General features: G+C 50.1%; 1 protein-coding gene across 1 annotated transcript in view; it reads right to left on the bottom strand.

Annotated features, from left to right (window-relative positions):
* The window catches only part of Shb (SH2 domain containing adaptor protein B), a 183,484-nt gene that overhangs the window by 110,583 nt on the left and 53,167 nt on the right, over positions 1–19,734 (bottom strand). Inside the window, exon 4 of the mRNA XM_015492129.1 lies at positions 19,507–19,732. Coding sequence (XP_015347615.1) covers positions 19,507–19,732 — 226 coding nt within the window. The remainder of the gene's footprint in view (positions 1–19,506; positions 19,733–19,734) is intronic.

Below are 19,734 nucleotides of genomic sequence, written 5' to 3'. Positions count from 1 at the left end.
AAAACCGGGTGCACAGGCCAAAGAACGGGTGAGTGTGAGCCTGCCAGGGGCAGAACGCGTGCCTTCCACACGGAAGGAATGGAAATCTCAGTGAGAAATGCGGTTTCATTATGAAGTTGCACAACTCTACTTCTTACGTCTCATTAATTGGGGACAACAGTCATCTCATGTTTGGATGTCATCCTGAGAGTAAAAAACCCAGTCTCTTGTGGCTTGCGACTGCCTCCTACAAGACCAACCGCATTCCACAGGAACTGGGGCCCAGGGGTGGGTGAAGTCTTTGGAAAAGCCAGGCCCTGTGAGGAAGAACAACACCGGCCGCTTCACAAACCCAGACACTGCGCCCAGAGAGCAGGGTGGGACTTGCCTCAAGTCCCCGGGCCCACCTGGCTGGGGAAGCCAGAGTCACCTCAACCCGAGATTCCATGCCAGCCATGGGGGCAAATCAAAAGCAGGGAGCCCAGTCCCTGGGAATCCAGATAACACAGAAATGACCATAAAAACAGGGAAAGTGGGCACACCCCCGACCTCTGTTTCCTGGTTAGGCTGCCCTCCTCCTGGAGTTCCCGTGAGCACCACAGTGAGTGATGAATCAAAGGCACCCAGCACACAGTGGGGGCTCCCCAGCAGCAGCTAAAATTCTCAGCTTCGGGCTGAGATTATTTTCTGGCTGCAAGAGCCTGACCTCCTTGCCCACAAGTACACACACTTCACAGGGTACAGGAAACCTGGGGAGGCCGTGTGTGAGGCTTCGCTGGGCACCTGTGGTGCGCAAGGCCAGTTGTGCCTGCCCCCTGCTTCCTACAGGGCAGTTCACGGGGGTGGGGGGGTGGGGGGTGGTGTGGAATGAAATCTGCCTCTGGAGCAGCAACATCCCTAAAGACTTCAGCAGGACCACCAGGGCCCTCGCAAGGCAGAGAGGAACTGAGAGACACGAGCCTATCAACGAGCAGGTTGCCCTTGATTTTTGAGGCAGCCTAGATAGCTTCCCGGGTTGGGGAATGATCTGGTCAATCCCGCTGCTGTGGCCTTTCTTCTTTCAGGGCACAGGCCAGTTCGCCAGAGGGAGTTAAGCAAGAGAGGTGGGAGCTGGGGCTTCCTGAGCCTGACGGTGCAGTTCCCACACAGGTCCCCGTCCCAGCTAAGGCTGTGGCCCCGGACACAGACAGATAATGTCCCGATCAAGCACCTAGGGCCAGGGCTGGCACCGACAAGCCAGCCTGGCGAGCTTATATAACAAAGGGCTTGTCACCACTTCCTGTGAGCCTCATCACCAGCATTCCAACACAATGAGACTCTCTCCAGCCCTGGCTTTGAAGTTCAACGACTCATTCAGATGGCCCAGCAAAAACTTCAGCTGGGAGACAGTAAGCCTGCCCTTCCTGCCCTTCTACAGTGAGCTCCAGATATCGCCACTTTCAAACATTTTTACATTTATGATTAAATAAATAATCTGTGTTTGTTTGTGACAACTGTAAGACAGGTTAATCTTCTAGTAATAACCACGTGTGCACATTTGGGTCTATTCTTCGCAGCCTTTTTGCTACATGTGAAGGTAGGAATGGGGGGATGGGTGATAAATGTTCATCATTTTTGATATTCTGTTTTTAAGAAGTATCACTTTGTTACCTTGTCCCCCTTGACAGCCCTGCAGTGGGTGCTGCCTCTGCTCCTACTGGCTGCATTTCTGTTTACTATAGGCATGTGCCACACATCAGCCATTTCTCGTGGTGGGATGTTCAGGTTAATTCCCAATGTTGATATTATTTTCTTCTTTCAATTGCCATGAGTGACTTGTACCTAAATCCTCGTGACTCTCATCACTATCCTTAAAATAAATTCCTAGGAGGGAACCACTGGACCCCAGAGTAGCAACTTGAAGCTTCTTGCCTTGAGGTCCACATTGCCTCTCATTGTTTCAGGTCACTCCTTCTGACTTGAAGCCAAATCGACAACATTTTTAAGGTTAACTTTGACTTATGAGGTCCTTTTGCAACTGCTTTCTTTGCTAACTTCAGGATCAGGATGAATGTCCAGATTTTCAAGATGGGAAACAGGTTCAGAGAGGTCAAGGGACTTGCCCAAGGTCACAGACCCTCACCTAGAGCCCAGACTAACCCAGAGCAGAGTTCCTTCACTGCCCCAGGCTGCTTCCCCCATGGGCCTGTAGGCCAGCAGCTGAGCAGGTACTGAAGGGACATTTTAAAATCAAGTACAGGACAATCTGTGACACTCACAGTGTGCTGCAATCCTCAAGTTCCATCCTGGGATTCTGGGTCCACCTGTCAATGCCAGTCAATGATTTGAATGTCTAACTCCAGAGCAATGCTGGGGGAAAAATGTCAGAAGTCCTTCAACAAAAGGGCTCAAAGCAATCTTTGGTGGAGGAGTAGAAAACATCCTGCCCCAAGGGCTACAGGAACAGACTTAACGACAACCTCACTTGTTTCTGATTTTTAGACTGTGAATACAAGGTTACCTTCAATTTCATATTTAAACAAGCCTTTGAAATTCAAATGTACAGATCTTATTAGGAAGCCAGGCCTCTCCCTACCAGAAAAGCCCTGATACCTTGCTGAATTTTTTAAAGAAAAGTCTGGGCAGACTCAAGAAAGTATGAAGTCCTTGCTTTGTTTAGTCCCCTTACACATCTCGGGTCCCTCCCCATTACTATTGAGGTGGCCATCAGAAATGTCCAACTACAAAGAAAATTTCTTTCTCTTTTTTTAATACTGGGGATTGTCTAAAAAGCTTTAGGGACTCCAAACAAAGGGCTTGTCTGGGTGAAGGTGAGTGTCCCTTTGTCCCATCCCATAGTCTGTAGATGGTGGTGACTCAAAGCCTCAGTGGGTGAGGGCAAGGTAGGCAAGACCCCAGCCGACCGCCAGGGGCGTGGTGTCTGCACTGGGACAACCCTCAGGCCCCGGGTTCTGGCAGGATAATCCAGGCTGTCACAATGTTCTCAGCTGTCCTGTGGGTGACTAGGAAGTGATGACACCAACTCCTACCATCCTGTCACTTCACAGTCACACCACAGATGGCTTTCAGACAGATCCAGGGCCCCACGGAAGCCCGGCGAGGAGGAGCCGACTGACAGGCGTGTTATTCCTAGATCCTTAGGCGCTCCTTCTGGTCTTGTAAAAGCAAGCTCTGCTGGCCCAGAGGCCCTGGGGACAGTGAGGGTGGAAGGAACTGGCCGGGGATCCTCAGGGGGCTGTTTGATGGAGCTGGGCAAACATCTTCACGGAGGCTAAGGTTTCTTTCCCTCCAGGGACCCAAAGGAGCCTGAGCACTTACTGTTTCTCAAACAGCTTGTCCTTCAGGAGGACACTGTTCAGAGGCTGCATGCCCCGGGGCTGGGCTCCTTGTTCCTTCTTTTCTCGGCAATGCACCAGCAGTCTCTGCCCTGCTTCCTTCTAGCAGCTCTGGCCCCTCAGAAATGCCTGTGGCTCGGCAAGACCTCCCAGTCCAAGCTGGGTTCACCTTCAGAGCACACACAGCTGCTCCCTCCCATCCAAGTCCCACATGACAGGCTGCCTTGTCCCTCTCCACGGGGGTCCCTGTCAGTGGGACCTGGAGGAGCTGACGCGTCACCACCCTGACCCAGATACTAGGGTCCCAGCGTGCTTCCTCAGGCTCTGATAGAATGGGGACAAATTCCCTGGGGGCAGAGTAACTCGCCAACTCCCACAGAGGGCATCTTGGCTATCGACAAGAGCAGTCCAGAAAAAGCCATCTCTTGACAAGCGCTCAGTCAATTTCCTCCATTACCCAGAGGCGTCTGAGGGCTGCCTGAGCTGTCAGGTGCAGTATTTCAGGGCTTAAGGATGCAGACTAGGGTCAGACCCTTGCTGCCCCTGGCGACTGCATCTGATGTCCTCTTAACTGGGGTCCCTACCGCCAAGCTTGGCCTGGGGCCCCCACCCCCACAGCCCACCCTCTGAAGCTGCAGAAACACGGGTTTTCCTAAAGCCCAGACCTGACCCTGTCACGCCTCGTTCTACCACCTTTCATCGCCCACGGAATAAAAGGCCAAACTTCACGGCCTGGCCTGAAAGCCTCATTTCCCATTCCAACTTCTCCTTCAGTATCCAGAGATCACTCAGAGCCCCTCCCAGAATGCTCTCCTGACATCCACCAGTGTTTAAATACGCAAACCCTCCCTCCCTATCCATGAAGGTCCAGCTCCTAGGCCACCACCTCCAGGAAGTCTTCCCTGAAGCTTCTCTGGCAGCACTATCCTATCAAAATGCACAGGGAGCGTGTCCACCCCAAACCAGACACTTCGTCAATGGTCGAGTGATCTGGCTTCTAAATGGCTCTGGCCACATGTTTCTGGGACCACCATGGTACACACGGCTGTCCCGTTACTGTCCTCTATATCTGTATAGCACAGAGAGGTCAAGGGCAGACACAGGAGCCAGGCTGATGGCAAGCGGTTGACACCCAGCTCCGGCTCTGCCTGCTACTATCTGTTTCATCTGTAAGATGGGACACTTGACAGAACCCACTCCTAGGCAGCGTTGTGGGGATCCGGGAGTTAACACACTCTTAGAAGCTCTTAGAATGCGACAGACAGAGCTTTTCCTGTTACTCTCTGGCTGTGGGGAAGCATATGTCAACCACAAACTGACCCATCAGATAAGGACAGGGTCACATTTTGAGGACAATGGGCCTGAAAGGGCAGCCCCACTGGTTTTACTGTGGCTAAGAGTTGGAAACTGGACTGAGGCCCTGGACAAATGTGGACAAAATATTATAAAACATTCATGAAGCTCTGCCCATACTCCAGGCACTGTGCTCCACCACTGAGACTAACAATTTTATTTGATTCTCCAGTGGCCCGGGTACTTCCCCGCCCCCAAACCTCGTCTCCTAAATATTTTACCTTCAATAAAATGGAGAGTCTTATGGCACCACCTCAAAGACCCACTGTGAGGATAAAACACAGCAAGTGAAACATGGCCCAAGGCTGAGCGAGTGGTCGGGAAACACCATCGCTATCCCCACTTGGCAAATGGAGAACCTAGTCAGTTGTCCCAAGTTACAAGGCTTCCAAGCAGCAGGGCTAGCAATGTGACCTCAGGATGATGGACCCTAGAGCCAGTGCTCATTTCATGCCACAGTAAGCACCATTATGGTCTATGGTGTGAGGACCAACAACTCTGGGTACCTGGCGAGCCCCGGCAAGGACACAGAATGCCCAGCCCCTGTCACCATGCCACTCTCAGCCAGGCAACCTCTGCCTCATTTGCTTCCTACTGAGGATTAAAGTCCTAGATGGCAGGTCCCACCTGCTCCCCTAGAATCTAGGCCTGCCTGCTCCCCTCCTCTCTCTGCTGAGATTCCCCAAATCCTCCAGTGAACCTGACCCTGCTCCTTACCCAGTTACCCATCTACACAGTGTCCACCTCAGGGCACTCCCTAGGAACATGCTCCGGCTGGTCACTTTCAGCCCACAGGAAGCTCCTGGACAGAAGCTCCATCAGGGATCTCTACTCCTGAGATACTGAAGGGTCACTGTCCACGGCAGTTGGTGCCCTGGCTAGGACTTGGCCCTGTGGGGTAGCGTTACAGCCCGCAGCTCTCCTCTGCCGTGGAAGACACCAAACACACCCCAGGTGGGAGAAACAAGGTCACCTGTTCTTCTGGACCTCAAAGATCCAAACCAATACAATAGTAGAATCTCTAGAGACAAGAAGGGCAGTCGATGGAACCCCCATAAATGTCAGGCACTCGACAGGAACTGGAGTGGCATCAGAGGCAGCTTCCAACTCCCACTGAGTAAAGGGGCCTGGTGGTGGGGGACCAATGCGCTCATCATTGAGGTTTCAAGTATGGCTGGAAAAGGGCCAAACTGGGAGATCCCCAGCATCTCGTGGGGTCCCAAAGGCCTAAGACAGCAGATTTCAGCCTTGGTGGTAGGTCTTCATCATTTGGGGAGCTTCCAAAAATACTGGCATCCAGGCTCCACCCTCAGAAATCATGCTTTAATAAGCCTGGGTGGGAGCCTAGCAAACCGGTATTTTTGAAAATTGCTCTCCAGGTGCTGCGAGGGCTGGCCCAAGGTTCGATGACATGGTGCGACACATGGTGTGCTGAACTGTGTAAACGCCCCCAGCCTCTCAGAACCGCAGAAAGGTTCATCAGTGTTCAAAACCCCACACTTTTCCTATATTTATTCCCCATCAACCCTTCTGGATTTAATGCGTTCCTCTAGCCTCAACTCGTTAAGGTCACCAGCCCCAAAGCAGACCCTGCGGGAAGCATCAGTCTGACTGGCCTGAGCCAGAAAAGAGGAACAGGCCCAGCAGTCTAGGCGTCATTGTCTCTCACTAATAGAAGCTGCAGGACACCTGGGTTGAAAGGGGACAGCAAAGGTTGGGTGGGGGCTGGTGGGGGAAGAACTTTTAATTAGTCCTCTAGGATTGGACTTTGGTGGGTGTTAAAAATTAAGTGACTAATGCTAGGTATGGTGGTGCATGCTTGTAATCCCAGAGGCTTGGGGGGCTGGGGCAGGAGGATGGCGAGTTCAAAGCCAGCCCCAGCAACTTAGCAAAGATTTAAGCAACTCAGCGAGACCCTATCTCTAAATAAAATACAAAAAAGGACTGAAGAAGTGGCTCAGTGGTTGAGTGCCCCTGGGTTCTATTCTCTAGTACAAAAAAAAAATTAAGTGACCACAAAGTCACGGAGTTCCCACAGGTCACATCTTCAAGTCTTACCCATCCTTCAAGTCTACACACTACAGGCTACTTTCCCAGTGCTGTCCCACCTTGGGCTCAAATACATCCCTTCTCCACTCGGCAAGTCATTTACCTGCCTCTCTACGGGGGCATGGACCTCTTCCCATCTTGCCTTGGAAACTCTCGGGGACCTTTCCAGGCTGAGTTAGACCACTTGGGCATAATCATGGCTGGGGATCCCTCAGGGCTGGCATCTAAACATCGTGCTACGTGGACAACTGAAGGCGACACCTCTTCCACCGCAAAGCCTCCGGGAGAAAGATGAAACAGAGTGTCTCAGTTAAAGCCAAGGGTGCAGGGGGGACTCCAGTGATGGACCACCCCAAATACACCAAGGCAGCCTGGCCCTGTGGCCCCAGAGGGGAAGCTGACTCTGCCAGAGGGAGGGGAGGCTTTCCTGATCACACCCCATCCACCACATCAGGTGTGGCATCCAAAGATGAAGTGCTAATACCTGGTTATTTCCCTCATGTGTCAGGAGCCGTGTAATAAGTGCATGAGTATCTGCAGAGGAAAGGTATCATTTTATAAAGACAAGCCTTCGTCATCATTATCATAATCGCCGATGAGACCTAAACACAGTCAGGGCAAGACAGAATCAAAATATTTAAGTCTAAAGAGGCACTTGAAGGAATACAGGCAGATCTAGAGTGAGCAGAGAGAAGCTGTCCAGAAACATGCTATCAGAAAAATATATGATGCCTACTCAGACCCCGAGATCTGACTACAGGCCAATGAACACTTCAGAGTAGACAGGCATGGTGGTGCACACCTGTAATCCCAGAAACTCAGGAGGCTGAGGCAAGAGGGTTTGAGGCCAGCCTCATCCATGTAGTGAGACCCTTAGCAGATGAGCCAGACCCTGTCTCAAAATAAAAAAATTAAAAAGGACTGGGATGTAGCTCAGTGGAAGATCAGCCTGGGTTCAATTCCCAGTACCAAAAAAAAAAAAAAAAACCTTCAATGCAAAAGGAAAGAAACCATCAAAGTATTAGAAGAATATGCTGGAGTAAATATTTGGAGTGAAGAAGAATTTCTAAGCAGCACACTCAAGAAATCATGAAGAACACCAAGACCGATTTAACAACAGATAAAAATGCACTGTAAGCATCAGCCACCACCAGACATAGAACGAAAAGTCAACTTGTAAACTTTAAAAAGAAAACATTCTGCACCCCAAACAGCAGGTAAGAGGCTGCACTCCTTAATCCACAAAAAGTTGTTCAACCCCATAAAAAGATAAAACTCTGCGGTACAAAAGGGTGAGTAGAAGATATAGGCAAACATTTTTAGAAAGCAACACAAATGGTCAATGCACGTATGCACCAGTAATCCGAGAAATTGCAAATTAAACCAAATTGCATTAGAATCCCCAGTCTTGTGAGAGAAGAGTCAAACAGGCATCAATTGGTAAAGCCTCTCTAGAACACAATCTAAAAACACATATCAAAATTTCTATCATTTTACCCAACAATTCTTATCAGGTTCAATCCCAGGGAAATAATCCCAGACCTGTGTAAAGAATGAAGTTACAAAGATGTTCATTACAGGGCCACTGAATTAGTGAAGATGAGAGAGAGCCGAAATATTCAGCTATTAAATTGTGGTTGTTGGGTGTTCATAAGATAATGTAGACTTCATTCCATGTCTTTGAAAAAAAAATATGCAATATTACTTAATTTTTGTGGAGGGAAAAAATGGATGCATATGCTGGGAAATAAGGCAAGCTGGAAAAACACTCAATGTTACCAGTGGTTTCTTTGAATTACACAATTAAGGTTGATTTCTATTTTGGTTTTGCTCACCTGTATTTTCTGCAGCAGATTTACTCACTCTTGTTATAAAGGAGGGGAGGAGGTCACCAATGAGCCTGAAATCCACCTCAGCATCGGAGCCCGCCCCTTCCTGAGAAGGGGCTGAGTGCAGCCAATGCAAGTGGCCCACACAGAAGGGCAGGTAGGGGCTGCACCATTCCCACAACGCCACGTGGTCCCCAGATCACATGCTGCAGCTTTGGAATGCACCGAGGGATCACAGGGCTGTCTGGCTTTCTGGGAGTGCAAGACCAACAAGTCCAACAAAAAACGGTGACGTTTCGCCGTCAACTTTCTGGTCATTTTCATTTTTAGAATTCCAACCCGGCTGGGGAAACCTGGAGAGGCCCATTCCTCCTTACTCTTTGCCTCCTCCCTGTAGCCAGAGTCCCACAAACCCCAGATAAGGGAGAACTTTCCCAACTACCTGAAGTGTTTGTGCTGAGACGGTGCAGCCCCTGCCCTGTCCCTGGAGACTTAATCCCAGCATTCGCCCTTAACCTGAGTGTGTGCAGCTCAGCCTCCCAAGCAGCCCCTTGAATTTGGAATACTGGAGTAACCTCAAGGAGGTGGCAGGCCGGGCCCTTCACACCTGACCTCTTATCACCTTCCTCTACCCCCTGCAGTCACAACTGCAGGCAGCAAGCTCTGGCCACACCAAGGGCAAGCAGCCCGCCCCCTTCCAACCTCAGTTGCTGTGGAAGGGATCCCTCCTGTCCAGGATCTGCCCCTCTCCTGCTCTCATGTGGCCTCCTCTTCCTGGGGGTTTCCAGTTCCTCCTGCAGCCCCACACGGAAGCCATGCTTGTCTCTGCTGGGTCCTCAGGGAGGGCAGAGGGCATCCCTCTCTGCCAACTCCATCAGCTGAGTTGTAACTTGGGCTCCAGAGCCTTCCCCATCCCAGCCAAGGTCACTGTTGCTCCTGGCTGCTCATCTCCGCCCCCCCCCCGCCCCACACCCTGACTCTTCTTAGAGATCATCTGTCAGGAGACACTATAGCCCTACCTTTCGGACACCCCAAACCTGGCCTCCTCTCATCCCAGCTGTGAGTGCCCCAGTTCCAGAAGTCTCCCTGCGTGTCCTCTCCACTGTTCCCATAAGGCAGCCAGCACAGGCCTTCTAAAACCTGCGTCAGGTCATGGGGCTCCCTGCTCAGAACCTTCCAGCTCCAACGCAGAGCTCAGGTAAAAGACCTCTTTCCTGCCTGAGGCCCCACCTCTCGCCCTCCCCTGTCCTGCTCAGGCTCAGTGACACGATGCTCCTGGGACAACCCCTCCCTGCTCTCATCTCTGCAGGGCTGTCCCCTCTTATCTTGGAGAGCCATGGGGCTCACACCAGCTCAGCCTCAGCAAAGCCCTCTCTGAGCACCATACAAAACAGCATGCCAGCCAGGCACACATGCCTGTAATCCCAGCAGCTCGGGAAACTGAAGCCCGAGTTCAAAGGCAGCCTCAGCAAAAGTGAGGTGCTAAGCAACTCAGTGAGACCCTGTCTCTAAATAAAATACAAAATAGAGCTGGGGGTGTGTGCAGTGGTCAGTGCCCCTGAGTTCAATCTCTGGTACCTAATAATAATAGCATGCCACTCATACTTGGGCCCAGTTGACCTCTATCCTGTCTCCAGAGTCACAGTCTCTGACAAGCTGAGCCTACAAACTCAGGGGAGCAGGACTTGTAAGCTTTCTGTTCACTGTTGAGGCCCCAGCACCACGTAGAACACCCAGCACACGGCCAGCACACGGCAGGCTCTCAGCAACATCTATTGAAGGAATCAATGAAACAAGGAGAATGGAATGGGCACGGGCTCTGGTGGCTCAGTTGAAGACTCTGTCCAGCCTAAAGGACACCACCCAGAGGGCCCACCTCCCCCACCTGTCAAGCCATGGGCAGCCCCTCTTCAGCCTTGGGAAACCCCTTTCTGGACACTGCTATTAAGTGCTGCTTGGAAAACATGGGGCTGAGTCATTCCCCAGGGCCCTGACTAACTCTCTCTCCATCCCCTGGACCCACCTCCAGGATCCTTCCTTTACGGCATAATGGGAAACCCAGAGAACTCCCCTTAGAGAAAATGGAAAGGAACTGAGTGATTGGAAGGAAAATTTAGTCCTTCCTGGCTCAGCAGTTGAGAAAGCTGAAACCCTCAGGAAGTTAGTGCCTCTGAAAGTGAAACATTAATAGAAATATTACTGGAAAATACCAAACAGGAAGAGAAGGAAAATTCCATTGTGGAAGCAAGGGTCTCCGCCGTTGCACCTTAACAGTCTGAGCAAAGCGTTTCAGAATCAAAACAGAAAGAAACGGAAATCAATCAGGCTGTCACCCTTCCTGTGGGCTGGAGCTAGCTCTAGAGGAGCCACCTTCACAACACCCAGCACAAGGGGCACTGGACTTAACACCAGATTGACAGCCTGCCTGCTGGCTCTGCCAGAACCTGCCTCAAGGCAGGGCAGACTCTGCCCCTCCCCAAAGCCTCCATCTGTACAGAGGGATTCCAGTACCTGGAAGTAGTTCTGAGAAGCAAATGAATTACAGCCACAAAAGTGCCCTTTATGGAATACTTACATAAATGTAGGAACCAGTCACTCTCACAATGCCAATAGAGAGGGTTCTTATAAAGATTAAGTCAAACCACAAATAATGCAGAGAAAATTCATGCAGGAGATTGTGTAGCTTGAGGTGATGTGGCACAGTGGTCAAAGACACAGACTCTGGACCCAGTTTCAAATCTCATCTCTACCATTTATTGGCTGGATAACCACAGACAAATTACTTAACCTCTCTGTGCCTCAGTTTTCTCTTATGTAAAAGTGGGATACTAGTAGGGAATACTACCTCAAAGGTCCGTGGTGAGGAGTAAGAGTTAACAGAACACAAAACAGCAGTTGGCTCAGAAAATGTGCAATGAAACTATATAACCAATATTACTGTGGAAAGCTCCCTTAATTTAAGTGACTAATCTTTTTTTCACAAATGCCTCCTCCTCTGAGAAGCCTTTCTCGATTTCCTCAGTTGAAATGAACTTCATCCTCACCCTGCTTCTCCTTTGACTCCACGGAATCAAGGTCCTGCCCAGAACAGCCACTGTGCCAAGTGGCTGTCAGTCCACCCACAGCACTCTGTCTAAACATAAATTCTGCTACACAGATCTGTGTCCCAATCATGGTTCCTGTGTCCCCAGCCAGAGGATAGTTCCTTGTGGAATGCCCGGTTCATCTGTGTATCTGCCCACCTCCTAACAGTGGCCTGAGACAGCAATTCCTCAATCAACACAGGCCAAACACAAGTCACCAGGTCAGAGGCCACTGCAGCCTCCCGGAGCAGCATCTCAATCTCTGCCTGGCAGGAAGCGCAACCCCACCACTTTCTCCGGGCTCAAAAGGCCAGTGGGGTGTGCCATCAGCCAGCCAGCAGCAGCCCAGCTCCTGGCTGCAAAGCCACAAGCCCCCGTTTATTTTATAGGACCAAAGGTGACCTACCTCTTCCCCACAGGCCACCACCCCTGGGCTCTCCCAGCACATGCCAAACTCAGGAGGGGAGGACTCAGCCGAATGAGAGAGGAAAACACACCTGTTTCAGATTTGCCTTTTAAAGCCAATTTTATGGTTCAGAAATGCTTCGGGGCCAGGGAGAGAACGGGGTCAAGTCTCGGGGGTTAAATCCCAGGGTAATCAGTCATGTTCTGTGATTGTCAGATTAGAGAGAATGGTCACCTGATCTCCTTCAAGGAAACTGAAGTTCCTTGTGGATAAGAGCCAAGGTACCACCAGTTCTTTTCTTAAAACAGAGCACATGCAGCCTGGCCAATCCTTGGAGGGAGGGAACGCTTGGTGTTAGAATGAGAAGACATGACAGTTACAAGACACATGTTTTGTGCAGCTGTCCTTTGGGATGTGCCAACTCTGTGTGCAGAATTTTGCTATAAAATAATTCCAGTGCTGCATTAACATCTCCTTTATGGAACTCCAAGGCAGATGGGAGAGGGAGAGGGGCCAGCTCTGGGGCTCTTCTAGGGGCACTAAAGCCCATGCTGAAGCAAGCCAAGCACTCAGGCCATCAGGCCTAGGGATGCAGAGAGGAAGGGTAAGCGGAGGGGAGGCGGGGACATACAACACACCTCAGTAAACAGCTGAGCCTCTATCGCCATTGCCACCATGGAAAACACTGGAACAAGTCCATGAAACGCATACAGGTGATGCACAGACTGCACAGGCGAGAGCCTCATTCTGTCACTTGGAGCTGCGTGACATTAGGTATGTCACTAACTTCTGTAAACCTCCGTTTCTTTATCCATGAGATGGAGTAATATTACCTGCAGTAGATGAATACCACTGAAGGCCCTAATTAATGGCTTGCATGTGTCCCTGCCCTTTGCCTTGGGACTCTCCAGTTCCTCCTCTTTCCTGGAATCCTGGACTTGAGCTGTGACTTGCTTTGGTCAAGAGCACGCAGTAGAAAGAACAGTCCCACCAGTCTGCAACCTCAAACCTGCAGGGCACAGTGAGTGGCACACCCCTGTAATCCCAGTATTTACCAGGCTGAGGCAGGGGTTCAAGGCCAGCCTGGGCAATTTAGCAAGATTCTGCCTCAGAATAAAAAATTAAAAGGGCTAGGGATGTGGTCAGTAGTAAAGTGCCCCTGGCTTCAATTCCCAGTACCAGAAAAAGAAAGGAAAGAAAAGGAAAAGAAAAAAAATAATAACTTCAATGAAAGAAAGAAAAAAAAAATCCATATGGGCTTCTGCCCTTTCTTGGAACCTTGCCACCACATGAACATGTGCTGAAGGATGAGGGACCACATGGAACAGGGCTGAATTGCCGCAGCCCAAGGCCATCCAATCAGCCTGCCAAACATGTAGGAAAGCCGAGCCAGGACCCCTAGGTCTGAGCAAGCCCAGCTGAGACCAGGAAAGCTACTCAGATGTGCCGCTCATGGACCACAAACATCATCTTGTTGTTCAAAGACTAGGTGGAAAACTACGGCCCTTGGGCCAGTGGCCTGCTTTTGTAAATAAAGTTTTACTGGAACACAGCTATTCCCACTGATTAACATACTGTCTACGACTGCTTCCAAGTTACAATGGCAGGGCTGACCAGTCATTATGGAGCCTGAGACCATCTGGCCTGCATGCCTGAAAACATTGACTATCTGGCCCTGGCTCTTAAGAGGACTGGTGACCTCTGGTTTAAAATCTGAGGTTGGGGTGACTTGTCCTGCAGCAACAGCTGGCACAGTACTGGGACCAAGTACCTAGCATGACGGTCAGGACTAAAATAACCAAGTAAACTGGGCATGGTAGCACATACCTGTAACCCCAGCAGCTCAGAAAGCTGAAACAGGAGAATCGCAAGTTCAAAGCCAGCCTCAGCAATGGCGAGGCTCTGAGCAACTCAGTAAGACCCTGTCTCTAAATAAAATACAAAATAGGGTTGGGGATGTGGCTCAGTGGTCTACTACCCCTGTGTTCAATTCCCAGTACCAAAAAAAACAAAACCAAGTAAGTGATTATAATGTCTCCCCAAGCCAAACCGTAGCTATCATGTTTGATCCTAACTTTTTATTTTCCTTTATTCTTATGGGGGATTGAACCCAGGGTGCTTAACCATTGAGCCACATCCCCAGAGCTTTTTATTTCAAGACAGGTCTAAGTTGTTGAGGCTGGCCTTAAATTTGTGATCTTCCTGCCTTAGCCTCCAGAGTCACTGGAAGTACAGATATATCACCACTCCCGGCTGCTCTTAACTTTCTCCAACAAAGACTTTTTTCTTTTTTTTAGTTGTCAATGGATTGATTATTTATTTATTTATTTATTTACTTATATGTGGTGTATGCACACATATGTATCCGACACATGCACACAATTATTTATATGAGGATCAAACCTAGGGCCTCACACATGCCACGCAAGGTTCTACCACTGAGCCACTACTCCAGCCCACTTTCTCTCTTTCTTGATTGTTGTTGCTGCAGTGTTGGATATCAAACCCAGGGCCTTATGCATGCTAGGCAAGTGTTCTACCACTGAGCTAGATCCCCAGCCCTCCAACAAGGATATTTAAACAACTGGAGAATCTAAGCATGTGGCTGTTAGACACCTCCCCTATTCCCACCACTCTCTCTCAAGCCTCCAGCCCCTCTTCCACACTTCTCTGCCTGCGGATCCCCATGCCTGAGTCAGCTCAGATGTCCCCTTCTCCTGACATCCTCCTTCCCTGGCCAGCATTCAGGTCCTCCAAGCCCTTGCACACCCTTTTCTCCTGATTTTCCTTGGGCTGTGACACTGTCTCACTGAATAGAAGTTGAGAAGCTTATAAGTTGTTTTTTGATCTCTGTGGGGCACAGGCTCCAAGGCCCTCCTCAGACACCAAATTCCAAGATGCTGAAGTCCCCTATATGAAATGGCATAGGATTTACATATAATCTATGCACATCCTCTGGGACTATTTTAAATTGTCTCTACATTACTTATAATACCTAATACAATGTAAATGCTCTGAATATACTCGTTATATTACATTGTTTTGGGAATGACAATGGGAGAAAAGTCTATTTTTTTTTTTTCAAATATTTTTGGTCTGCAGTTGGTTAAATCTGTACATGCAGAACCTCAGGATACATAGCCGACTGTACTCAACTGCAAATTGAGAAGCTCCATCCTTGGAAATTAGCTACCACTTATTTCCCCGAGTTCCCCTTGTCTGGCAGGCAGTTCAGAAACTTTGCTAGATGTTTTTAAAAAGGAAAAAAAAAAACAAAAAACATGATACTATTTACTCCGTAACTATGGAAAACGTGTTATTTAACTCAACTTTATGGATGCTGACAAAATCTCAAGCATTGGTACACATTAGCATGTATTTAAAACCCAGGAAAACGGATACCATGATGCATCTCGACTTTCTCAGTTGTGGTGGAAACATTTACTTAACTATAATAAAAGAAACAAGACTTCGGAAGAAAACATAACTGGGTGAGTCCTGTCTCACCAAAGGAGACCCATCAAGTCACTGGCTGTTTTTGTTATCATTTTTTTTTTTCCTCTTCAATAAGGCACAACTTGAAAGAATGCTATTTCTACTACAGTTTGTATTTTTTTCCCCAGGACCTAAAGCCCCCAGCATCTCTCATCTGAACTACAGCACAACTGCACCAATTCCGGCTCCATTTCCTCCACATGTTGGCAACTATTCAGAGGCTGGGATCTTCCTCAGTCATGGCTCTGAGCACATCCCTTCTGTGGCTCTCTAGACTGCAGGGACTACCTGTGGGGTACCAAGTTTGGACCCCACCTCTCTCACATTGTTACCCCATGCAAGACCCATGACATGAAAGCACTGGTTTCCAAGAACATATCGGGGTTTGATACATGTTCATGCACACATATGTACCCCCCACATGCATACCCTTACATGCACACAGGTACACACTTAGCCTGACATAGTTCTCTGCAGCCTGCTGACCCTCCCTTGCAGTGCAATTCCACTTCTGTCTCTCGATTCAGCTCGAGGTTACTCCTAGATAAAGATCTCCCCAAATCCTCAAGACAAAAACACAGAGAAAAGAATCCTGAAAAGACACCTCAATTTCCTCCTGAGGCTCAGGCCAGAGATTTCTGTTGTGTAGTCTGCAGAGTTCACTCCCTCATCTCCTGGCTTGGACCAAGATACTTCTGAACACAAAGCAAGTGCTGGCTAAAACTTGCCTAACTTAGATGAGGAGGAACGACCACGGTAAACAGTCTCTCTTCCAAGTGACTCTAAAAGGAAAATGCCCCAGACTGAATGCTGGTGGGGATGTGACTAGGTATGCGTGCCCCAGGACTCACCTGGGAGAGAGCAGGTGGGTACCTAGGTGTGTGACAGAGGGCAGCACAGGAACTGAAGTCAGCAGGAATGGAGGCCTCAAAAGATAAACTGCAGTGGGGGACAGCACTAGAAAAAGGATCTGCTAACCAACAGACCCACTCCACACCTTAATAACTCTTAACTCAGGCTTGATGCTAAAACCAAACACAGGCCTGGCAGGCACATAGGGGGGCATTTGCCAGGCCTGACAGGCTCATCCAATTCCCTAAGGACTAATCAAAGAAAGCTGGGCTGACAGAAGGCTAAGTGGGTTTTCTTGGATCCATGGATAGGGGGCAGAAGGAAGGCTCTGAGGTATTCAGGACTAGATCACAGTGTGCCTGACCTTCCAAAAGTTGTCTGGCTGGAAGTAATGTAAAAAACAGACTGCCTCCTGACCGCCTGATGGGGTTGGGGTGGTGGCCACACACAGAAGGTAGACACAGGGCATCTGGACTCTCTGCATCCCAAAGTGGCAGAGGTCAGAAGACCCAGACGGACAGTTAAGGAGAGAAGCCATGGCTGCATCAGTGCTTCTCCAAGTCTAGTCCCCAGTTCAGCAGTCAAAGATCAGTAGGGAACTTATCATAATGCAAATTCTAAAGTGAGAGAGCCTTGCAGACCCTCCCCTTGGAGCCTCCTCCCTACCCAGCTGCTTCCTTTCCTCCTCAGTAGAAAAACATCTGGTAACTGCCATCCCTTCTCCTGAGAGGGACAACTTCTTAAAAGATCAAAGAGGTCAAAGTCACAACCTAGTAGGTGAAAAGTAGCCCAGAGAGTTGGTTCCAAAAAAGTTATATCTGAGGTGACCATATCACTCTGGTAGCCAAATCCATCCATTGTCCCTCACTGAGCTCAACTCACAAGGACCCTAACCCCTGGCACCTGCCTGTCTAGGGTCTTGCCCAATCATGGGGCCTTTACCTCCTGAGGCTCAGGCCAGAGATTTCTGTTGTATAGTCTGCAGTGTTCACTCCCTCATCTCCTGGCTTGGGCAAAGATACCTCTGAACACAAAGCAAGTGCTGGCTAAAACTTGGCTAACTTATATGAGGAGGAACCACCTGCAGGTCTTTAGAAGTAGCAGGTCATCTATGGTCCCAATTCTTCCTGCTCAATAATGGTTCTGCCTCTGAGGTATCCTTGCTGACCCCTGTAACACTAGGTCTCATCACAGGATTCAACCTGGCACGACAGCCCCCATCACAGCATTCAACGGGGACATCAGCTCCACAAGGGGTCCCACTGTAGCTAGCACCTTGCAGGGAGGACACAGAGAAGACCTACAAGAAATATCTGGTGATAGAATGAGACCAGGTCTTAAACACACTTGACATTCCAGCTACAAAACACATTATAACTACGTATTTGAAACAGTCTTAAATGTAATTGGGAAAGAATGTTTACTCAAGTTTTGAAAGCCACAAAAGAAGACTTTAGTGAGAGGCAGAACCACTAGCAGCAGGAAAGGAAGGAGCTCTGCTCTGCTGGCTGGTGACTGTGGGTAAAAAGGGGATAGAAAGGGTCCAAAAGTCAGCTGCAACCTCTGGGAGCACTTTCTAGAGCCTTCTATACCCCCAAATTCCAGGTTCTCTGGAATCTGTGCATCAAGCCAAGTTTGGGCTATACATAAGACTGCAAGGGACCTCTTCAGTGTTCTCCTGTTAGATCAACCAGTGGCTCCCAGGGATATCCCCCCACCTCACCAAGGCAGTGCCCGGGTGGCCACCTAGCTCCCAGCTGTCTTCAAGCTGTGGTATCCTGGGTGCTTGACAAGTCCAGAGTTCAAGCTTCGGAGGTGTATTCCCAGTTCCCAAACTGCTCCAGGGAGAGGTGGGGTGCTCTAGACTGCCCACACCACCAGCCCTGGGCAGAACAAGCAGGGGAGAGAATACTCCAGGACATTGCAGAAAGGATATCTGGCAGAAAAATTAAAGGAGGGCATCCCCTTACCCTTCCTCAGAGAAAACAAAAAGATCCCTTTCCAAGCACCAGCTGGCAGGTAGAAGCCTGTCTCCCTCCTGCCCAGGCATCCAGTCCTAAGAGGAACTCAGACTTTTTATCAACCCAGTCCTGGGCAAAAGTTTACCTCTGGGAGGAGAATGTGGGGGAGAACAAGGGTGCAGGGGCCTGACAGCCAGGCAATCCTGCCCTAAGGAGTGGGCTCTTCCACTGGGCCTTGCATTCAATCAAAACACTGCCTTCCACCAGAAGTAGACAGAACAAGTACTATTTTATGGGGAAAGGAGGCCTTCAGGAGTGTAAAGAGGAGGAGGAGGCTGCCTCTGACTGGAATTAACTCACCTACTTCAACGGGGGTGGATTAAGATGGCCTGATATATAAGGAATGGGGTTACCACAAAGACCCCCCTCTCCCCTGGGATCCAACAGTGGGGAAGGGGTCAGGAAGGAAGAAGGTGAGATAGGAGGGGTGGGTCTCCTTTCAGCCCACCTGATAGGTGGACCCCCTGGGGAGTGCTGGGGTGGGAACTGCCCAATTAGTGTGGGGCAGTCTTGGAGGTCGCGCATTTCAGGCGAAAAGCATGCCTGGGGGGTTCCCAGTGCCGCTCCAGCACAATAGGCCACTCGGCTTTGGAAAAAAGGCATGGAGGGTGGGGCGTGTAGAAAGATTTACATATACATATTCAGGGACAGCGGGTCGGATCCGCCACCAAGAATACTGCGTACAATAAATCGAATTCCCTCCCGGCTCTGGACCTCAGTTTCCAGCCACATATCGTGTGTGTGCTGGAGGAGGAAGCCTGGGGGACCCAAGAGAAAATGAGGGCCCGTGACAGCCCTGGCTCTCTGGACTTTACTCGGGAGCCGGAAGGGCTGGCTGGGTCCCTCTTCCTTCGGCAAGGCTGGGCGGGGCTCCCTCGCTAGGGCTGTGGGCTCTGAGAGGACGTGTTTAGGAGCAGTAGCGAAGGGACGGTGCACCTGGGAGAGTGCGGGAGGGAGTGGGCAGAATCAAGTGGCAGCGCCGGAGACCTGGCCCCACGGTCCTAGGTCGAAGTTTATGTAGGGTTTAGGTACTGGAGCGGTGCCTCAGTTTCCCTGTGCGCACAGTGTCTCTGGAACCTCGGGCGAGGCCAAGAAGCACCTTACCTTGTCCTTCTTGCCGGCCCCGCTCTCTTCTGCAGCCGAGGCAGCGCACTTGTTGAGCAGTTTCTTGCCTCCGCAAGCCGTCGGGCTCCAGGTGCGACCGCCAGGGCAGGCGCCCCCCGGGGGATCCACTGCACCACCCGCTGCGGCGCTCTCTACTTTGATGAGGCGGTGCTTGGGGGAGATGTAGCGCACCTCAGCCGGTGTGGCGGGCCGCCGCTCGCTGCTGCT

The sequence above is a fragment of the Marmota marmota genome, unplaced genomic scaffold (genome assembly GCF_001458135.2).
Source record: "Marmota marmota marmota unplaced genomic scaffold, marMar, whole genome shotgun sequence".
NCBI lineage: Eukaryota > Metazoa > Chordata > Mammalia > Rodentia > Sciuridae > Marmota > Marmota marmota.
This window is presented reverse-complemented; position numbering and strand designations above follow the sequence as displayed.